Source organism: Clinocottus analis, unplaced genomic scaffold (genome assembly GCF_023055335.1).
Source record: "Clinocottus analis isolate CAN_PGR_092001 unplaced genomic scaffold, fCliAna1.0.p SCAF_12, whole genome shotgun sequence".
Taxonomy (NCBI): Eukaryota; Metazoa; Chordata; class Actinopteri; order Perciformes; family Cottidae; genus Clinocottus; species Clinocottus analis.
This window is the reverse complement of record NW_027175843.1, coordinates 14,029,341-14,049,124: the sequence shown is the minus strand read 5'-3', so window position 1 is coordinate 14,049,124 and position 19,784 is coordinate 14,029,341. Positions and strand designations below refer to the sequence as shown.

At 38.1% G+C, this 19,784-nt stretch overlaps 1 protein-coding gene across 1 annotated transcript in view; it reads left to right on the top strand.

Moving 5' to 3' along the window:
- The window catches only part of cps1 (carbamoyl-phosphate synthase 1, mitochondrial), a 45,732-nt gene that overhangs the window by 9,406 nt on the left and 16,542 nt on the right, over positions 1-19,784 (top strand). The window contains exons 17-27 of the mRNA XM_068572124.1: positions 1,949-2,093; positions 2,928-3,138; positions 3,353-3,551; positions 3,675-3,851; positions 5,272-5,390; positions 11,375-11,516; positions 12,413-12,478; positions 12,712-12,775; positions 12,931-13,112; positions 15,149-15,343; positions 17,334-17,401. Coding sequence (XP_068428225.1) covers positions 1,949-2,093; positions 2,928-3,138; positions 3,353-3,551; positions 3,675-3,851; positions 5,272-5,390; positions 11,375-11,516; positions 12,413-12,478; positions 12,712-12,775; positions 12,931-13,112; positions 15,149-15,343; positions 17,334-17,401 — 1,568 coding nt within the window. The remainder of the gene's footprint in view (positions 1-1,948; positions 2,094-2,927; positions 3,139-3,352; positions 3,552-3,674; positions 3,852-5,271; positions 5,391-11,374; positions 11,517-12,412; positions 12,479-12,711; positions 12,776-12,930; positions 13,113-15,148; positions 15,344-17,333; positions 17,402-19,784) is intronic.

The window sequence follows — 19,784 nt, the reverse complement described above, 5'->3', positions numbered from 1 at the left end:
CTATTTTATACACTATAGTCAGAAAGATGAACTGGTTGTAATATGTAATTGCAAGCTACAAAAAGTCTGTACCAGACTGATTAATGCATACTTTCTTATGCCACCCTGTATGTCATGCTGCTTTCCTTATCTCCCATTTAAATGTATATTTTTGTTTTTGTTTTATTTAGACAATCCAATAGCAAATGTTTCTTTGCCAGCTGTGGTCTTTCAATGTGCAACTGTTTTGTATCAAGTAAAGAGCAATGATATAGTTCACAAGGTCCTTGTCTAATCTTTGAAAAACAAGCAGTGAGACCCGTGTTGAACACTTTCCTTGAACCTTATGTCCTCCCCATGATCAAAAAGAGTATATTTATTTCTATCCATTGCATGTGCTATTGTGTAAACTGTTAGTAGATGTCCTTGAAATAGGTTCCCACATTTCATTTGTAATCCTAGTCTCAACAAATTACTTTACATGATTTCAGTGCATTTGCTCAACATGTTCTACATTATAGGTACAATTATATGTAGGGAAATGCATTTTGAACAAACCACAAAGTACATGTATTTTAGTTTATCTAAAAAGTAGCTTTTCTAGGATACTGTGAGAATTTGTTCAATTATTGAGGCTACAATTCATTGTGTGGGTGTACTGAATTGCATGATATTGTTAAGTATGTATATAGCCATCTGGATACAATATGCAAAATGCTCCCTTTTCTTTGAGGACTGTTGGGTTTACATTAAAATTCATGGGGAAGTTATACCACATACAGTATCCCCCACTGAAAAGGAAATCAAGTACAAAAACTATCAGTCAGGCAATGTTTTCGTTATGTTTAACTATTAGAGAACATAGTGGGTGTACATAAACTTGCATCTCATTTTTAATTATTTTTTTTTAATTGTTTTATGTCGAACCAAAAACGATTTATACATCTCGTATAGTTTTAATTGCAGTTTTAGAATGATTAAGCCTTGGTAATAAGTATTGGATAGGAAACAAGTGCTCCAAAATGCCTTCACTGATTGTACATTTTCTAATTGTAAATCTATAGTGTATGTATGTATGTATGTATGTATGTAGTATTGAATTATATTGTAAGGGTCTTGCTGTTTCACAAACATCAGCTGTGATGTCACACAGCTTCTGTGAAGACATTGTGAAAGACTTTGGGATAGTCCTGACTTCATCCCTGATGAACACATCCACCGGGTCCCTCTGCCGCAGCTCAGCAGGGGCTTATGCCTAATAACCATCTACCCCAGAGAATAATGACTCTCTATTCTGATGACGGACGTTAACGGGCTGTCCAGTCACCAGTCCATCGAGCTCCTGAAGTTCGCCGATGACACCGCCCTCATTTGACTTATTGCTAGTGGGAAGAAGTCTGAGGTTGCCTACCTGGTGCAGTTGAAACAACTTGTAGCTAATTGTGGATTTGCTTTGCTTTGCTAAGAGACCAACACAAATTGTTGGCCTCCAGTACCCTAAGGCGGCCAAGAAAAATTGTAGCCGCTCACCCTGGACACAAACATGTTGAGTCCTTCCCTCTGGCAGAAGACTCTGGTTCATGAGGACCAAGACCTCATGCCACAAAAACAGTTGTTTTCCATCTACCGAAAAGGCTCCCAACTGACTCCGACGCTTACATCCTTAGGACAATGACTTGCAGTTACACTCCCTTGCAGAACTCCTCTATTTAAATACACACTTGACACATTTATAACATAGTTGTCTTAATGTACTCTATTTTTTTTGCTTTTTTTCTTTATCATTTTGTATTGTAAATGTTCAAATATTCTATTTTTGGAATATATCTTTTACTATTCTAAGTGTATTATAGTGTATGCTTATTGTTACAGATAAGCAGACGTGTGCCAAATTCATTATATGTCTTAGATCCAAGGCAATACACTGTGATCTGTGCAACAGTAATAAACTGTGCATTTTGTTCTGCAGGCTTTGGCGATGAGCAGACAGATTCTGGTGGAGAAGTCTTTGCTGGGTTGGAAGGAGGTGGAATATGAGGTTGTGAGAGACGTGGCTGATAACTGCGTCACCGTTTGCAACATGGAGAATTTTGACCCACTGGGCATTCACACAGGTACTAAAGCTAAAACACAGTACTACATGCTGATGTAATTGTCCTCAGGCTCTCAGACACTGTTTTGTGTTATTTTGTGCAATATTGTGTTCTCCTGTGTTTGGTTCAGTTTGCTTTTTGTATTCTATCGTCCTCTGGGGAAGCTGCGTCGGGGTGAGCGGATTTTCTTTTTGGACTTCTCAGTATGAGCCTGCTGTTCTTGTTCACCGAGTTTACTGTGTACCTGACAAAATGAGATGGATGTTTCAGACCGCTGTTGTCCCTGTGTTATTTCTTTGTCTTATTTCGATAGATCAACGAAAGCATTAAGAGTCGATACTTGAGTTGAACACTTTAGCCTGTGGATTCAATTCAGTTCTCACAGCCAACATGTACAGACTGAGACACCTCAAGTGTAACTAAGATTAAAGATGGTTTGAGTGGTGTGCTTTTCATCAAACATGTAATGATCTACAGCCCCAGAGCTTCTCTTGTGTAACAATAGATGATAACTTTCCAAAAAGAAATTTTACAGGTTGTGATGACGGTTGAAAAACTATATTGTTGGGCAGATATATCTCCCTAATTACAAAAACTATACATTAACGGTGCAGAAAATTCAGATGACACAATTCATGGTAAAATAAAGTGATATACAGTATATTCTTAAAGGTTATAAAGAAAAGGAAACCGCTTTGCATGGTGTAATTTCTGTTTCTAGTTTTTGATTCCAAATTCATGTGAGAAACAGGCTTTTGTTGCTCTGTGATGTTTAAGCTCACAAACCAAACACCAAGTTCAGAGACTGTTACTACTGTTTAAAATCTTTAAATCGTTCTTCCACTTCCTCCTCAGGTGACTCCATAGTCGTGGCTCCGAGTCAGACATTGTCCAACGAAGAATACCACATGCTCCGGGAGACGGCTATCAAAGTGGTTCGTCACCTTGGCATTATAGGCGAATGCAACATCCAGTATGCCCTAAACCCATCGTCCCTGGAGTACTGCATCATTGAGGTTAACGCCCGGCTCTCCAGAAGCTCCGCTCTGGCTTCCAAAGCCACTGGGTAAGAGAATAATTTATGCAAACAGAAGGCGCGTACACACACATTGGACAATATCGAAGCATATATCTCGGCTCTTTTCAGCAGGACAACCTATATGAGTCAACACAATATCACAGTTTCGATGAAGATCATTACTGATCATGCTCCTTATGCTAATTTGGTGCCAAAACTTCAACCAGTAGTTGATGTGGTCTTCTTGGTCCACGTTTTACAGGTATCCCTTGGCGTTTGTTGCAGCTAAACTGGCTTTGGGTATCCCCCTACCAGAGATCAAGAACGCTGTATCGGAGAAGACCACAGCCTGCTTTGAACCCAGTCTAGACTACATCGTCACCAAGATCCCCCGCTGGGACCTGGACCGCTTTCAGGGCATGTCCCATGAAATAGGCAGTGCCATGAAGAGTGTCGGAGAGGTGGGGGTGGATCCACGGATAAACACTCATTTGCTCATTGTCTAACTCTCTTATCCACTTGCTTATTCTCTATGCTCACACACCCACATTATTTAGTTATATATTTCCTTCTTCTGGATTCAGGTGATGGCAGTTGGCCGGACCTTTGAGGAGAGCGTGCAGAAGGCCCTGAGGATGTGTCATCCATCAGTGGATGGCTTTGTGCCCCGGCTGCCACTCAAGAAAGCTTGGGCTGATACCCAGGACCTGCAACAGGAGCTGGCTGTGCCCTCCATCACCCGCATCTTTTCCCTCGCCAAGGTACACTAGTCTTTCATAACATTAATAATGAATGACTCTGACTACAGCTTTGTCATTAAAATCACATTTTGAACTGAAAAATGATCATGAAAAAAACATGAAATGCAGAGTGAGATGTGTCCTCGGCCTACCTGCATGCTAGATGTGAATGCTTAATTGTCTGGAAAATTATCATTTTTTATTTAGTTAAATAGTTTCGCAGGAGTTATAATATTTTACGGCACAGTATAGTGTTTGATTATCTAATTAAATAGTTGGGGTTTTTTAAACATGGAGATATCAAAATGTGATAGTTTTTGCTAAAACTGCTTTTGTGCTTGTCTAATACATTGCTGTTAGCCTTTCTGTTTGCTCATAGAATCAGGTGAAGGTGAATCGGCACTTTAATAAGCGCATCTAGACACAGGGTCAAGTTCCGCCGTTCAAACACAGACAATGGAGAAAGTATTGCAAGGTCAACAACATTTACAGGTGCAGCACTTCAACATGCTTTTATCACCAGTTGAAGGAAGAGGAAAATGAGGTCGTCTCAGTGTCAGACCTTCCACTGTTGTAAGCTTGGTTGTCAGACAGTGGAGACATATTTGTCCCCTTGAATATGGAGTGAGTGACTACATTATAGATTATGGATCCACACCTTTTTGAGCAATCAAAGACAAGCTGTAATGCCGTAAGGTAGTCAGCACAGTCACTTTTTTTGTTTGCGCTAATCTCTCTGTTGCCCACCAGTTTGATTTTGAAACCTAGATGTCGAAGATCCGGACCAGTGAAGAAACCATAGCAAAATAAAAACAGCAAAGTTTACAAGACACACCTAATATAAACAAATAATGTAATTCTATAATATAACTTATCAGTTGCTGGAAATTTTGCCCAGGCATCACACTCAAAAGCAGCAAAACATTAACATCTTTCTTGACCATTTGTTACATTGTGTATTTGAAAAAATATCTTGCATCTGATCATTTTGCATCTGAATTTCTGCTGGAATCACATAAGAAAGTCAGTTTAAGTATGAATAGTAGTAGAAGCTCCTTCTTTACAGAACAAGGTAGATTTTTACTGCTGAGTGAAATCCTCCCACACTAACCTGGAATGACTCCTCTGGTCAGCCATCTGATGTCAAAATGATAAAACATATTTACAAACTGTTGTCAGGACAGCATCTCTGTTATGTTGCAGGTTAACAACAAAGACTGCTTTTTCATAAAAGACCAATATTGGCAAAGTAATATATTGTCTACAATATATTTTACATGAAGTTTAATCATGAACAATTCATGAAAAAGACTCTGTTGAAATTTTGTGAAACCTATTGGATGTCTTTGCTCTCAGAATGTTCCCAGAAAGGGCATTAAAGATGAACTCGACGATGAATGATACATGTATGCTGAATCTGTTTCATGTCTCCTCCTTCAAGGCCCTTCACAGTGGAATGAGTGTTGATCAGATCCACCAGCTGACATCCATAGACAAGTGGTTCATCCACAAACTTAACAGGATAACGAAGATGGATCAGCACCTGGCAAACTACAACAGGTAGCATTTAGTTTCTTTTTGTTTTTCTGTATGTGCTAGTCACTTGATGTGTCGTTGAAATAAGATGTGAAGTGATACAGATTATATTTAGTCTTTGTTTGTTAATAATAATAATAATAATAATAATACCAATACACTTTATGTATATAGCACTATTATATTAATCAGTTACACTATACTTTTCACGGTTGAACCAAGATTACAATTTTTCTGTATTTTAGTCCAATTAAATTAGGCTAATAAACAATTCAGACATTTTGCAAATTAAACAGGATTCTAAAATGTTCAGAACAAAGTATTTTTAAAAAGATTTCACATATTCTGCAAGTTTACGGTGAACCACGACAACTACTGAGAAGAACACTCAATTCCTCTTACTTCGTCCATGAACGGAGTCCTTATCGTGCAACATAACGGTGTCACAAGTGTCATGGCAGTATTTCTATGTTTACACCAATCGGACTAATTGCTTCCAAAATGATCGCGACAATCGATGGTGTCCACCACGCCGTCATTAAAATAAGTGTTTTCAGTTTGTCTGTGTACAGTCTACCGTATCTGTCCCCATGGAATAAATCAAACACAACAGGGTTCACTGCAGCGATTTGACTCACAGTCACACAAAAAAAAATCATATCGTACTTGGTGATATAGGCACACTATTAGAAGATTATTGAAAACTACTGACCTTCTGTCCTTAACACTGGCTGACGTTATCTGACGGATGATGATAGGTTAATCAGTTGCTTCACAGCTGACCACTTGTGTCTGCAGTTAGGACCTCTGCACTGAGGAGAGCAGAGGCTGCTGATGAAATATTGAGTATAGGAATTTGAGTTGAGGTTTGAGTTAATTATTTTATTGAAATGTGCTTATAGTTATAGCTCATTAGTGCAAGCACAAATCACAATGCTGGTTTGGCTGTTCATCATGAAGAGAATGTGCAAATTAACATGTCATATGAAGTGAAATTGAATGTGTTAGAGGCATCATTATACCTGAAATGATGCCTCACACGTCATTTCCACCGCCTTGCTTCAATTCACTGTCTGTGTCGCCAATTTCCCCTGCCTCCAAAATGTTCATACACATGGGTCAGAGTTTTTGTGCAGGTAGGCACACACTCCCGTCAAGGTTGTATTTTATAGATCACAACGTTTGCGTGGGAAGGGGCATAATTCATTTTAAGTACCCATTTGTAATTGTAATTTCTTTTTAAAAAGACAGGTCAAATATACCTGATTAAGGAGTCCAATATGGGTCTGTCAATAGGTTATTGACTTTGATGGACCAATTGTTTCCAATTTATTTTTATTTAGGTCGGAAAGCTTTGGGACATCTTTATAGCACTTTGTATATGATAGAAGGGATGAACGATGATTAAAATTGCCTTTGCCAGTTTTTAATGGGACATAGATATGTGTGTCAGAGGGGCCACTGAAGAGTAAGCATTATCCATAAGGACTGAGAGAGTTGTTTCATAAACAAGATTTACACCGTTTTCGGTCGTTGTCACTGGAAATCCAGTAGGATCAAGTGATCTACAGTGTCCAAAACCGAGCTCAAATCTAGAGGAATACAAATTACTGGAAGTAAAAGGTCGAAAACAACTTCAGCGCTATGAACACTAAAAGATAATTGGAATTTGTATTCATAAAAGAAAATCAACTCAAGTACATAGTTTTCTTTACAAACTTTTAATGAAATTTGTTTTAAAAATTGCTTTAAATTTGAAACTATTTTTGGGGTTATGATCATATGATATTAGAAAAAGAACAGGGCCTGACTTCTTTCATAGTTTAGTATAATAAAACCATTAGGCGGCCTTTTTTTTTTTACTATTTTCTTTCTGCTCGTCTACATTTTCTCTTTATTTTGCTGGTGTAGTTGTTAAGCGAGGGATGCTGTGACTTTTAAAGTTGCTGTCGAGGACTGCTTCAAAAGTATTCTGGAACTTTGTTAGTATTCTTATGTAGACATATTTGGTTTAAAGTTATTGCTATGTGTAGATGCAGTTGTAAATGCCTTATAAAATCTGTCAGCAGAGTATACACTGAGGACAAGAGAAGAAAAATAAGTAGCCACTGTGGGAGTAGGATATGAGAGAAGGGACTTAAAAATAATGGCTTTCGTGGACGTACACACACAAGATTTAATGATAATAATATAGTGTAAGAGGGTAAGGACACATCAGGACACAGAGAGCCTCTCTCATGCATAAGAGTGTGGAGATAGTGCTTTGTCGTTCTCAAGAACTCGAGTAAAAGTTACACTTAGTATATGGTATATCTCGCTGACTCCTTTTCCTTGATGCTCGAACATATTTAGTCAAGAGGAACTATCTGTGCCAAAATACAGTACTTCCATCCATCAAGTTGCAGTCTATTGCACCACAGGTAGACTCATGGATTATCAGATTTATGGAATAAATTGTTATTCCATTCAGAGTTCTCGAGCTGTCTCTGTCACTGCACCATGTACATCCATCACCTGGTTATCTGGCCCATTATATCTGCTGCAACTTTGTTGGTTCGCAGGTTAGTATTGGCCTTTTGCTCCAGACGATAATAATATATATATATATATATATATATATATATATATATATATATATATATATATATATATATATATATATATATATATATATATAAAATTAATTAATAAATTCAGTTTAATCATGTTATTACGTTCAGAAGAAAGTCTGCATAAAAGGACAAAACGCAAATATTTTAGCACAGTCACAGCAGTATCCTGACTAACTAACACAGCACAACAACAATCACTTCATGAATCTTTGCACGACTGGTAAATTATGCCTATTTTTCAGATTTTTCTAGAAATGATGAAACATTCTTCAATATGAAAATGTTGGTCCTCCAAATGAGATGGACCCCCGTCTCTTCACAGCTCTTTTCCTCCCTGGTGGTTTGCCTCTTCTCAACTGCCTCTCTCTCACTTTTTGCCCTCGAGCTCTTACCTGGACAGCCGCTGTGAATTCTTCTGGCTCAGCCACAGGTTACCTGCTGCTTCCTTCTGACTCTGCTGTTTAATAATTAATGGCTGGATGCCTGGTGGGCGCCCAGCGCAACACACTGACACATGGCTGTTGTAGTCTCCGCTGCCTCTGAAGCAGGGGACACTGGGATGGACACACAAGAATAGGCTGCAGCCAGACTGATGGAGCGTAGAGCGCCGCACTCTTCTGCACACACACCACGAGTGTGCTGCGTGTGCATGAGAGTGTTGGATCTTCTGTTGCTGTAGTTAGAACTGAGGGATATGTATTGATAAAGATGAGAAACATTGTTTTAAAGTGAAGGCATTATATTTTTCTTTGTTTGTCCAAGAGTGTGCTGTTCGAATTTTTATGTAGTTGGAAGTAAGTAGAGACCAGTTATTGGGAATAAGATTTCTACTCTGATAATGAATATCCTGAATTCAAACGACAACTAAGGATTTGTCCTGTAATGTATGTGATAAATATTGATATTTTTAACATTACAAATGTGAAAAGATTGGTCTTTGTTCACGCAAAACATTTTGAGACGACGCATTTTGGCAAGTTAATGGTGTAGTATCACTAGTATTGTTGTGGCCACACAATGTCTGCATGGGTCAAGGTCTTGTAGTACATTTTTGTATTAGAGCTGCAACAATCAGTCAATATTAATTAATCTGGCAATTACTCATTACATTATCGCATGTCAAGTGAATGAAATGTTAAAGAAAATTTTAAAAAATATGAAGGCCAAGACGACTTCTTTACGAGTCCAAAACCCAATGATGTTGTTTTTTTTACAAAAGAAAAGTTGCAAATCCTGTTATAGCTGAAACCAGAGGATGCTTTTACTTAAAAAAAATAGTGACTTTCGTACCTTGAAGGTTAATATTTGAGTTATTGGAAAAATTAAGTAATTAAAGTGAGAAAAACATAGAAATTAGTTCTTACCATTTTTAAGTTGGCAGTTCCTTTCTTCACTCTTTGAATACACACAACACACAAAAAGAAACCACACATTATCTAAGTGTGTATCCATGTTATATTTGTGTGTGTCTGTGAGGGCAAATATATGAACGTTTATGTCATGCAAAGGATTTCCCTCTTGCTTTAAACTGCTCTTTCAGAGAGGATAATTGCATACAAGACAACCAGGCTCACTGATCAAATGTCTTTCCTTCGTGTGGTTCTAACTCAGCTGCTCTCTCCTTTCATTGTTTTCTGGGTTTGCTATTTCTCAGCTCGCCCATGTGCAATGGGAGTGAAAACACTTTTGACATTTCCAATATTGTTATGCTTCAAAATCATAAATAATTCAGATAAGGAGGAGGTAGAGCGAGTTGTGGTTTACGAGAAATAAGAATCCTTTTTGCTTCTGTGACATTATAGGACATATGCTTGTTGCTTTCTTAGTGGGAGTTACATGAGGGGATCAATATCAATTTCCTCATGCATTTAGTTTAACTTGGCATGGAAACAAAGCAAAGGTTTCCACTTTCCAACTCCATAACTGTTGTATTTAAACACTGTCTTGTTTTTTTCTTACATGTTCAGAAAAATAAAAAAAAGTGAAACTTTTTCAAAGCCAAATAAGCAGAGCCCAGTAACTGCACCACTATCGCATGTGTCCTCACTGTAAAGTGGCTTACTTTAAACACTTTGCTGACTTTTGGATGTCTTGTGTGCTGGCTTTCAAGAAAAAAAATGATGCAACGTGTGACCTAACATTTACAGTAAATTGCTGAAAAGTATAAAGAATGTTTAGTAATCAGGGAAAGGTTAAACCGAGAAAGACGAAAGACATTAGTCTTCAGCATTTTTAGATATGAAAAGAACAGCTCTGATTTGAAGAATAAATTGATAAATGTTTCTCATTTTATCCGAAGAAATCCTGAGAGATCACTCCGAGTTCCATATTCCTAATAGTGGTTTCTCTGTCAGCCGTGTCTGATTTTTAATCTTTCTCTGAAATAAGCTACATCACATACATTTTAATTGATAACTGCTTCATTTTTTTTCAGATTAAACATGTTGCATATGCATTAGAAAGAGTTTACTTTTCTTCTTGTGCTCATTTTTCTATTTATCTTTTGACTGCCATACTGTCCCTGTCTGATCAATTTGTAAACTAATATTAAATTCTGTATATATACGCTGGTTCAGGCACAACCAGTCAAGTAAATGAGCAGCATAAAGTCCAAAATGGTTTAAATTTTAGTAAAACTATGACTTTTATAAATCGGTTCAGTTCATTAATGCCACTTAAAATCAAATTTTATATCAGTTTTCTGTTCATCCTCACAGCTGGTATTAAAGTTGTATTGATTGTTGACTGAAGTGTTTTTAAATGGCTGCCCTTGCCAACCCAATTCTTTGGCCCCTCGGTGCCTGGCCTGTCGATGTGTTATTGATCACTCGAAGGTGGTGCTGTTCACATCGCTGGGTAGGCGAGCAAGTTATGACCCACTTGCTGGAATGACCTTCTTAGTCTACTGAACTTGAAAATAAACTGCTATATAATGGGGGGCACAGTCAGAAAATATTCAATAATAAACTCACCTGTCTGTCTTTTCATCTACCTCGGCTTCTTTTACCACACTACCATTCATGTGCATTACACTTTTAGGCTCCAGAGATAATTGACAGACTCAGGAAACCTCAACTTTGCAGGTGACAGTCTGATACTAGAATGTATCAACCAGTAAATCTTGTACTTTTCTTCTGGCGTAAAGGGAGATTTGGTTATGGCACAGAATGTCAAAGAGCACCATTGTTTCAGTTGAAATGGAGTGTCATGTTTTTGGAAATGATCTTGAACCCGTCAAATCCTCTGATTCAACCTAATTAAAATACCTAACTATTCACATATTACATTTAAAATCCAATTCATCAATTTAAAACTTACTCAAGTTTTATGGAGTAAGTTGTATGGGGTTCTGAAGGATTCAGCATGGATACCATTATTTATTGCGTTTTCCTGCAGTGGCACAGTACCCAAGGAGCTTCTGCTGAAGGCCAAGCAGGACGGTTTCTCAGACCTCCAGGTTGGTCAGAAACTGGGCTCCAGTGAGAAAGAAGCCAGAGAGCTGAGGCTCAGTCACGGCATCAGACCCTGGGTCAAACAGGTGAGCATCACGGGGCTGCATCTGAGAACCTCCACAGTAGTTTAGACAACAATAATAATTCACTTTATTTGTGTAGCAGCTTTCATACAAGAAAAGCAGCAAAAAGTGCTTTACCATAAGAAAAATTGACATGCAATGAATTTAAAAAAAAACATTTAACGCGTGTTCACGTAAAATACGATGTACCTGGGTTTTGGAGGCCAGATCCAAACGAAGACCCTTCCAATTTCCCGACTGACACAAAGTCTCTACACCTCTCTAGTACACCAAATTAGCATTTTTCAGCCATGAGAGAGTGCGATAACGCACCCTGCCTGATCAATACGGTGTACACAGACCGGTTTCCCTTTTCCACAAATGTAAATGAGGGGACTATGAAAACACACTGGAGGCACAGAGGTTAAAGCAATCGACTGTCTTTCGCTTCATACAGTATTGAAAACTTTTGTTCAGAGCGTAATTCATGATTCACAGATCAACAATCAGACCTCAAATAATATCATTTGTAATATTTCATCTATAATTCATCAAAACTATTGCTTTTGACTATTTATTTAGAATATTTTTTTGACACAACAGCTTCATACAACACAAGTGATAGTTCTGCATTCAAACTTTTACTGAACTAAATATAGAGAAGAATTTGTGAAAATCAATCTATTAGTTATGTAAAATTGCTCCTTTCAAAGTCTAGTCTTAGTCACCAGATCAATACAAAGCAGTATTGTGGTCTGACGGCATGAAAGGTTTTGGTCTTGGCTAATTGGGGTCTTTCTATGTTGAGTTTGTTTGTATGATAGTTATATTTACTGTAAACCTGATCACTTTTGGATGGGAGAGGTGTAATTAGCTTCTTTCTTTTTAACCCATTTAAACCTTTTTTTCTATCTCCTCAGATTGACACCTTGGCAGCAGAGTATCCAGCCATGACCAACTACCTGTATTGTACCTATAACGGTCAGGTATGGGCTCTACATAATACATAATAACGTCTCATTATGATTTACATTATTTAGACAACCCGAATGTGTCTAATTAAAAATACAATTAGCAGTACAACAATTTCAACATTTACATTTGTTATGAAAATTATCATACAAATAATTGTAAAATGGGTGTTTTTGCTTTGCTATAGTGTAGTATAATGTCCACCAGAGTGAATCAATTACCATGTTTTTGTCATCCAATCCAACAGGAGAATGATCTGGACTTTCAAGACGAGGGCATTATGGTTCTTGGCTGTGGGCCCTATCACATTGGTGAGCTCAACAACAAGCTTTCAAGCTATTTTCCTGCCGTTAGGGTTACAAGTTTAGCTGATTATATGAATATGCAGTTTATTTATTATGATGACTTTTTATACTGCTGGTTATGGTTAACATTTGTGAAATCCGTCACCTGTTTGATCCGACAGGGAGCAGTGTTGAGTTCGACTGGTGTGCGGTGTCGAGCATCAGAGCTTTGAGAGGGATGGGTAAGAAGACGGTGGTGGTGAACCACAACCCTGAGACGGTCAGCACTGACTTTGACGAATGCGACCGCCTTTACTTTGAGGAGTTAACCCTTGAACGCATCCTTGACATCGCCCAACAGGAGGTTAGGACACAAATGCAAACATGCCATTTCCAACTTAACAGAATTCAATCAAAATATACACATTACCGATATGCCTCTTCATATTTTTTTTTATCATGGAATATAATTGTGTGTTGGTAGGTGATATCATTATTCAACTCTCCACTGAAAACCCACAAACACTACAACTACCATTGATGTACCACTAATATTATCAATGTTCAATGATCTATACCCACTTACATTGTCCTATTCATTCTGTGTTGCTGGGCGTATCCCAGCATGGATTAGGAGAGCTGCAGGGCACTCTGGACAGGTCTCCAATCCATCAAAAGGTTAAATCAGTGCGAAAAAACGTCTTTATATATTCATGTGTATTGAGTGGAATCTGGTTGAAATACTGCATTAAAATCAATATAGACCTCCCCTAGGCAGAGTAGTATAATGATCAATTACAGAATGCATGTATAATAAACAAAATCGATCATGTTGACTTAATCGGACTTAGGAAACACTTGTCAAATTTAAATAAAAAAATAAATATTTGCCAATTATTGCTGTTAAATATATATATGGGTTTAAGACTCACAGCATGCACATGCAACTTTCTGACTTGTTTTGAAATACTGCTCAAGAGTAATTATTTATTAGAAGAAAAAAAAATATCAGACTGTGACTTATCATGAAGTTTCCCTGGAGCAAACATCCACAGTGCTTTTAATTTAAAAAAAAAAAACCTTTGTTGGTTCATCTTCATATATAAATGTGTATGTAAATTCAAACTGGTTTAAGCATGCAGCTCTTTCTACCTTACACTCCAGGATGTTCTTGGCCATTAAAAGCTGCCAAGCAAAACCGCTCTCACATTCTGAAACTAGGACAACTCTTAATGAGTCCTAATTGGGTCACTTATGTACTTATGTATGTACTCACCTAAGAGCTATGATGTATGTAGTTTCAGGTGTTTTTTTTCCGGGTTTTCAAGGTTTGCTGAACTCTAACTCTCTCAGTACACATGATTGTGCTCTCCGAATAGCTTTATGGATGTATACATTCTTAGGTGGTGATTTAAAATCAAAGTGAGGCTTTTGGATTGTTTCATGAGGTTTATTTTAACACAAACTGTGGCAAACCTTCCTGCATATTAAACAATAGGAACCTGAGGTGTTTCAATATAGTATCACAATACAGATTTCTACAAAATTACTAATTATAGTGATTGTAATTTTAGTTGTATCAAACTTAATTTTAATTAAGTGGGGATTTCACATACTATTATCACATATTATCATGCCTATAATGATATGGAATTCCCATCTTCTTGCCCAAAGCTACTCTTTAGTATGCATGGGCCAAAGCTGCTCAAGGGCATGAATAGCTGCTATTTCGCCTGATATGTTTTATGTATATGTTTGTTGATATCCGTTTGTTTATGTTGTGTATTTGTGGACTTATATCCAGTGACTTTCCCTGGCAGAGGAATTGTAATCCACTTAAAGTCACGACGGGGTCAATGTGTGATTAAGTGTTTGTTTGTTCAGGGGGATAGGATTACCATCAATCCATCTCACAGCTACAGTCCCCTCTTGCTTTCTGTGTATGTACGCGTGTGATAAATACGGCATTAGAGCATTGAGATAAACCCTGGACAGGAGCAGGAGAGCAGGATCATGAATAATGAAGAGATACAACCTGACATTGCCATGGAAACAGCATCCCCCCTGGATCAACTAGACAGAAAAAGGGTCTGCGTGCTGTTATTTAAGGCGCACATACACACACACACACACACACTCGCTGTCCCGAGTGATGACTAAACTCATAGAATAACCAAAATGTATTTGTCTCATATTGTGTGATCAGTGGCCAGTATAATTGGAGGCGGCTGCAAGTTTTACACAGTTAATTGTGGCTGATGGGCCTTTAGAGGTCCAAGACCTGACTGAGTGTCTTCGGTTCTCTTGTCCTTTTCTTCTCCTTCCCTTCCTCCACTTCTTATTCTTTTATTCCACTTGCTGTCTTATCCTCTCTTTTTATCTCCCGCCTCTCCCCTCCAGGGTTGCTCCGGCAGTATTGTGTCAGTCGGAGGCCAGATTCCCAACAACCTTGCTGTGCCGTTGCATCTCAATGGGGTGAAGATTCTCGGGACGAGCCCGCTGCAGATCGACCGGGCTGAGGAACGCTCCGTCTTCTCAAGTATACTCGATGACCTCGGAGTAAACCAAGCCCCATGGAGGGCCCTCAGCTCCCTGGTGAGAAATATATAGATAATGGAAAGCATATTATAGCATGCTATATGGTGAAATGCATTGTGACCATAAGCTGAGAAAAAAATAATTGTTTCTGTACAAGGGACATGAACCATTGTATGTCATGGTAGTACTCTTGCTCAAAGATAATACTCAAGTAAGCTCAATTCAGTTACTTTGCAGGAAAAAAAAGTTGGTCAGAGTGTCTTTTGACAAAAAAACTGTAAAAGGATGACTTCCCTGTGTCAGGGTTTCCACCAGAACAAGAGTTAGCAGTGGAGTTAAGCTCAGGATGTTTGGAGAAACTTAGTGCAGGCAAATGAGGTTTGCTTTTAAAAGATATTCCCATGTCGGTCATTCTTTATTTTCAAATTTCGATTGTAAGTATATTCAAATACTTTCAGTCTATTTGCATTTTACAGAGAAGAAAAAATGTTTTATCGCTTATTATGCGACATTTTTGCCATTACAGTTCCAGTCAAACCGAGTCAAACTATTCTAAACAGTCTTCTGAAGCCGTCATCATATCATTAAGGAAAAAAAGAAGAAGAAATGATTGTTTGTTAATCCCATTGGGGAAATTCTTCTCTGCATTTAACCTATCGTTGGTTAAGGAGCAGTGGGCTGCACTATGAGGCGCCCGGGAAGCAGCTAGGGGTTAGGTGTCTTGCTCATGGACACTTCAACATGTAAGCTATGGGGGGACTGGGAATTGAACCGGCTACCTACCTTAACATGTTAAAGTTGTGTTTTATCAAATACATCTGGTGTTTCCAACACTGCATGTTTCTCGATGTATGTTTTGGAGCAGAACAGTGTTTTTCTGGTTTAATATATTCTTTTTATTCATATATTTGACCACTCCACATCCACGCTAAACACACATCCTATTATCTTCAGCTACAGCCCTGCAGCATCACACCTTTCCCAAAAGGCAAACTTGTATGATTATTTTGTAGAACTTTCTTCCGCATAAGGGCACTGTGCCCCCAACGTACTGTCTTGTTTAGCATTATTCTTGTGTTTGGCCCTCTCAACCAGCTGTCGGCTGCATCAGAATGAAGCAACTGGCATGTCCCTCTGTGGAACACGTGGAGCACTGAATTGTGTCAGCCGTCAGAGCTGAAATATGTCTCTTCAATTACCGTTGTATTCAGTTACCACTGAGGAGCGATTATCCGTTACAAACAGATAAAGTTCTGTGTCTCTCCAGAGTCTACCTACATATTCTATTTCCCTGCCGAGCTTGAAGAAACGGTTTGTTTTTTATTGGGCTGAAATAACTCCAGTAGAGCCGTGGGGAGAAGGTTCTCTGGGAGGCTGTTTTGTGTTTGTTAATGGAATCCCACCTGGCGAGTGAACAGTGGATAATGATCGCAAGAAACGGGCGAGGCCTGCGAGATAGATAAGAGAGAGCGATGATGATAATGATGATGACGAGGAGAAGAAGGTCTCTCACTGCTACACTTCTTCCACGGCTTGTACTCTTTCTTCTCTCGTTCCTCATGTGAAGTGAATGGGAAAAAAAAAAAATCTAAAGCGAGTTGACTTGAAGCCCCACTTTCTGGCTGTTATTGGAACACTTATTCTCTCTTTTTCTCTTTTGATTAGTCCTGTTCTTGGCTGACATGGGAGTACACCTTTCATTCTTGAAGGTTTAAACTGTGTAGTTTAATTTAAATGGGACTTGCTGTAGAGATGGTCTGTTACAAGTGTACGCGTAAACACACACGCACGCCCTTGATTTGATATTGATTCTTTGTTTTGAGTCTCAAGTGGCTCTAATCATACAATGTTTGAACATTATATGAATTCCTTGATGATAAATACACAGTTGCATAAACATTGGAAACCCAAACAAAGCGCAGGTAGAATATGGGAGTGTTTGTAACGTCTATATTGGTCATGTATTTCCTTCACAGATTTTTATTTGAGTAAATCCAAATGACAAATAAGGCTTCGAACATCTGCTGTGCTTTTCTTTCTCTAACAGGAAGATGCCATTACCTTTGCCAACCAAGTGGGCTACCCCTGTCTGCTGCGCCCCTCCTATGTCCTCAGGTAGGCTTTAAGCCGGTCAGTCAGCATACCTTTCAGTTGCAGTAGATTTGGCTACCATACATGTATCAGTAGACTTCTAATCAGGAATGAAGTGGCTGACTCTTACCTTATTTTAGCTTTCAATTAAAAGTTGGTATGAAATGCAATCTCTAGCCAATACAGAGTGTTAGGAAATACAGGGAAGAAAACCGTATGCCTGGTTGTCTGAGTTATGGAAGAAAAAAATCAATTGACTCTCTTAATATCTAATTCACAGACGTATTTCTAACTGAGTAAAATAACATTTTAGTTATGATGATTAATGAAGTTTACTACAATTACAGCCCATTCAATCTTGTAGTGGCAGTGTTGTCCAGCAGATGTCGTGATGAGACCCTGTATTCAGAAGGGCTTTGGCACTGAGCAGAAACTTGTGTTTAAGGGAGTTTTGAAATTTATTTTACATGCAAGCCGTAAAGTTGTTTTTTAAACTGATTCTGTCTGTGCTTGATATGCACAAAGTGCCGTGCACTAGGTCACATTAAACCAAATTTTGAAGGAATTTAATTCACCAAAATGATAGCTGCTGGTATTTGGGTCTCCCACTTGATCTCAATGTTGCAAGAATAATACCATTGGTAATGTAGAGTCTATTAGTAACACATATTGGTTGTCATCTGCAATTTAAATATCTCACCCGACTGTTTATTGACCTCTGTTGGAGACTATTGTTAATAAAGATGAGCCTCCTTTCCTCTCCTCTCCTCTCAGCATTAGCGTAGGGTGAACTCCCTCTGATCCTCTCCCGTCCCCAAAGCGTTTTCACTCTTCCCACTTGACATACTTGTTAATGGTTTTTGAATGTTCTTCTCAGCCGCAGTACATATGCACAAACTTGCACATTTCCACACCAAACACTCCTTGTCACATTTATGCGTCATATTCTTATAACCATAAAAGGCACACACACCAAAACACAGTTTGACGTATTAGTAAATACTACTAAAATAAATGCATGCCAAACCTTACGATCCATATCTTATTTGCATACTTTAATGCGTCATGCCTTTTGGTTTATTAAAGTTATTTGTATATCATATGAAGTATTTTTGCTGTGAACTGCAGACACTGCTTTTTGGCTGTAGAATGACATGCACAAGCAATCAGATAAGTTTTCAAATGAGTTTCTAGTTTTGACATTTATCTGAGTAACTTATTTCTAAGTAAACGGGTTTCCAAAATGTTCATCTATTGCTGAAACATTTGTAAAGTCTAAGGTTGTTCTGTTCCGGTCATCCCAGGTGAATACTTGGGTCGACAAGTGCTAAGGGACATTAAAATGCATTTCTGAGGAATTGCAAGGAATTATAAAAATCCATCAAGTGACTCACTTCTTTAGAAAGATCGTAACTGTTGAATTGTCCTCATCACTGGGGATCTTTTAGGTTTTGGGTATGTGTGTAGGCGGTTGAATTGGAAACAGAATTTGATGGTGAACAAATGTTTGGCCATTAAGCCTGTGACTACTATGTGTTGAGACAGACCAAAACAACTCCATTGCTTTTGATTTTTTAAATATTTTGACTATTGGCCGTACCAACAGCAATGCAAGAATAAGCCCAACAATTACAATTAAATGGTTTCCTCTTTTTGTCGACCACAGAGATAAAACAACTGGTCAGCCTAATTGAACATAAAGTAATTATTGTTCTCAACTCAAGGGATTTCCAAAAATCATTACTTGTCATTGTCCTTTGGCCTGAAAATATAATTGTGACCATTTTGAGGCAAACAAAATTAACTTGGTTAAATTCCATTACAACTAATACCACCTCTACAATCATCGGCTCCACAAGCACTTTCTCTACTACGATTAAAATCCTCTAAGCCGGACAGACGGAGATATCTGTAATAATAACAACAATATTAATAATAATAATATTCTTATCCAAGGCTTTCCATAGAGCTCTGACTCATTTTTGTCAAGGATCAGCACAGGGCCAACTTGAAACCTTTTATTTTACTGTTTATAACAGCAATATCTAAAAAAATATCTTATGCTTGAATTTATTAAACAATTCAGACTACAGTTGTATAGAAACTAGGTGGCATCAAGGAGCCAAAGATATGCATGAGTGTAAATGCATTAATTATTCTTCAATCAGTATTAATTGTAGGGGTTGGACACATCAGCCTCTGAGCAACAGACAGTAAAGGAATAAAGATCTGACCCAAGCCTGTGGCCTTTTCCTGTCCTGTTTTTTATCACCCTTTCCTTTTGAAACGGGAGGAAAGCCCAGCGAGCAGTCTAAAATCAAAAACAACAACCACAACAAAACTAGCCTGAATCTATTGTTTTTTAATGACTAAGTTCTGAACTCGTTTTCAAGAGCCTGGAGTGCTT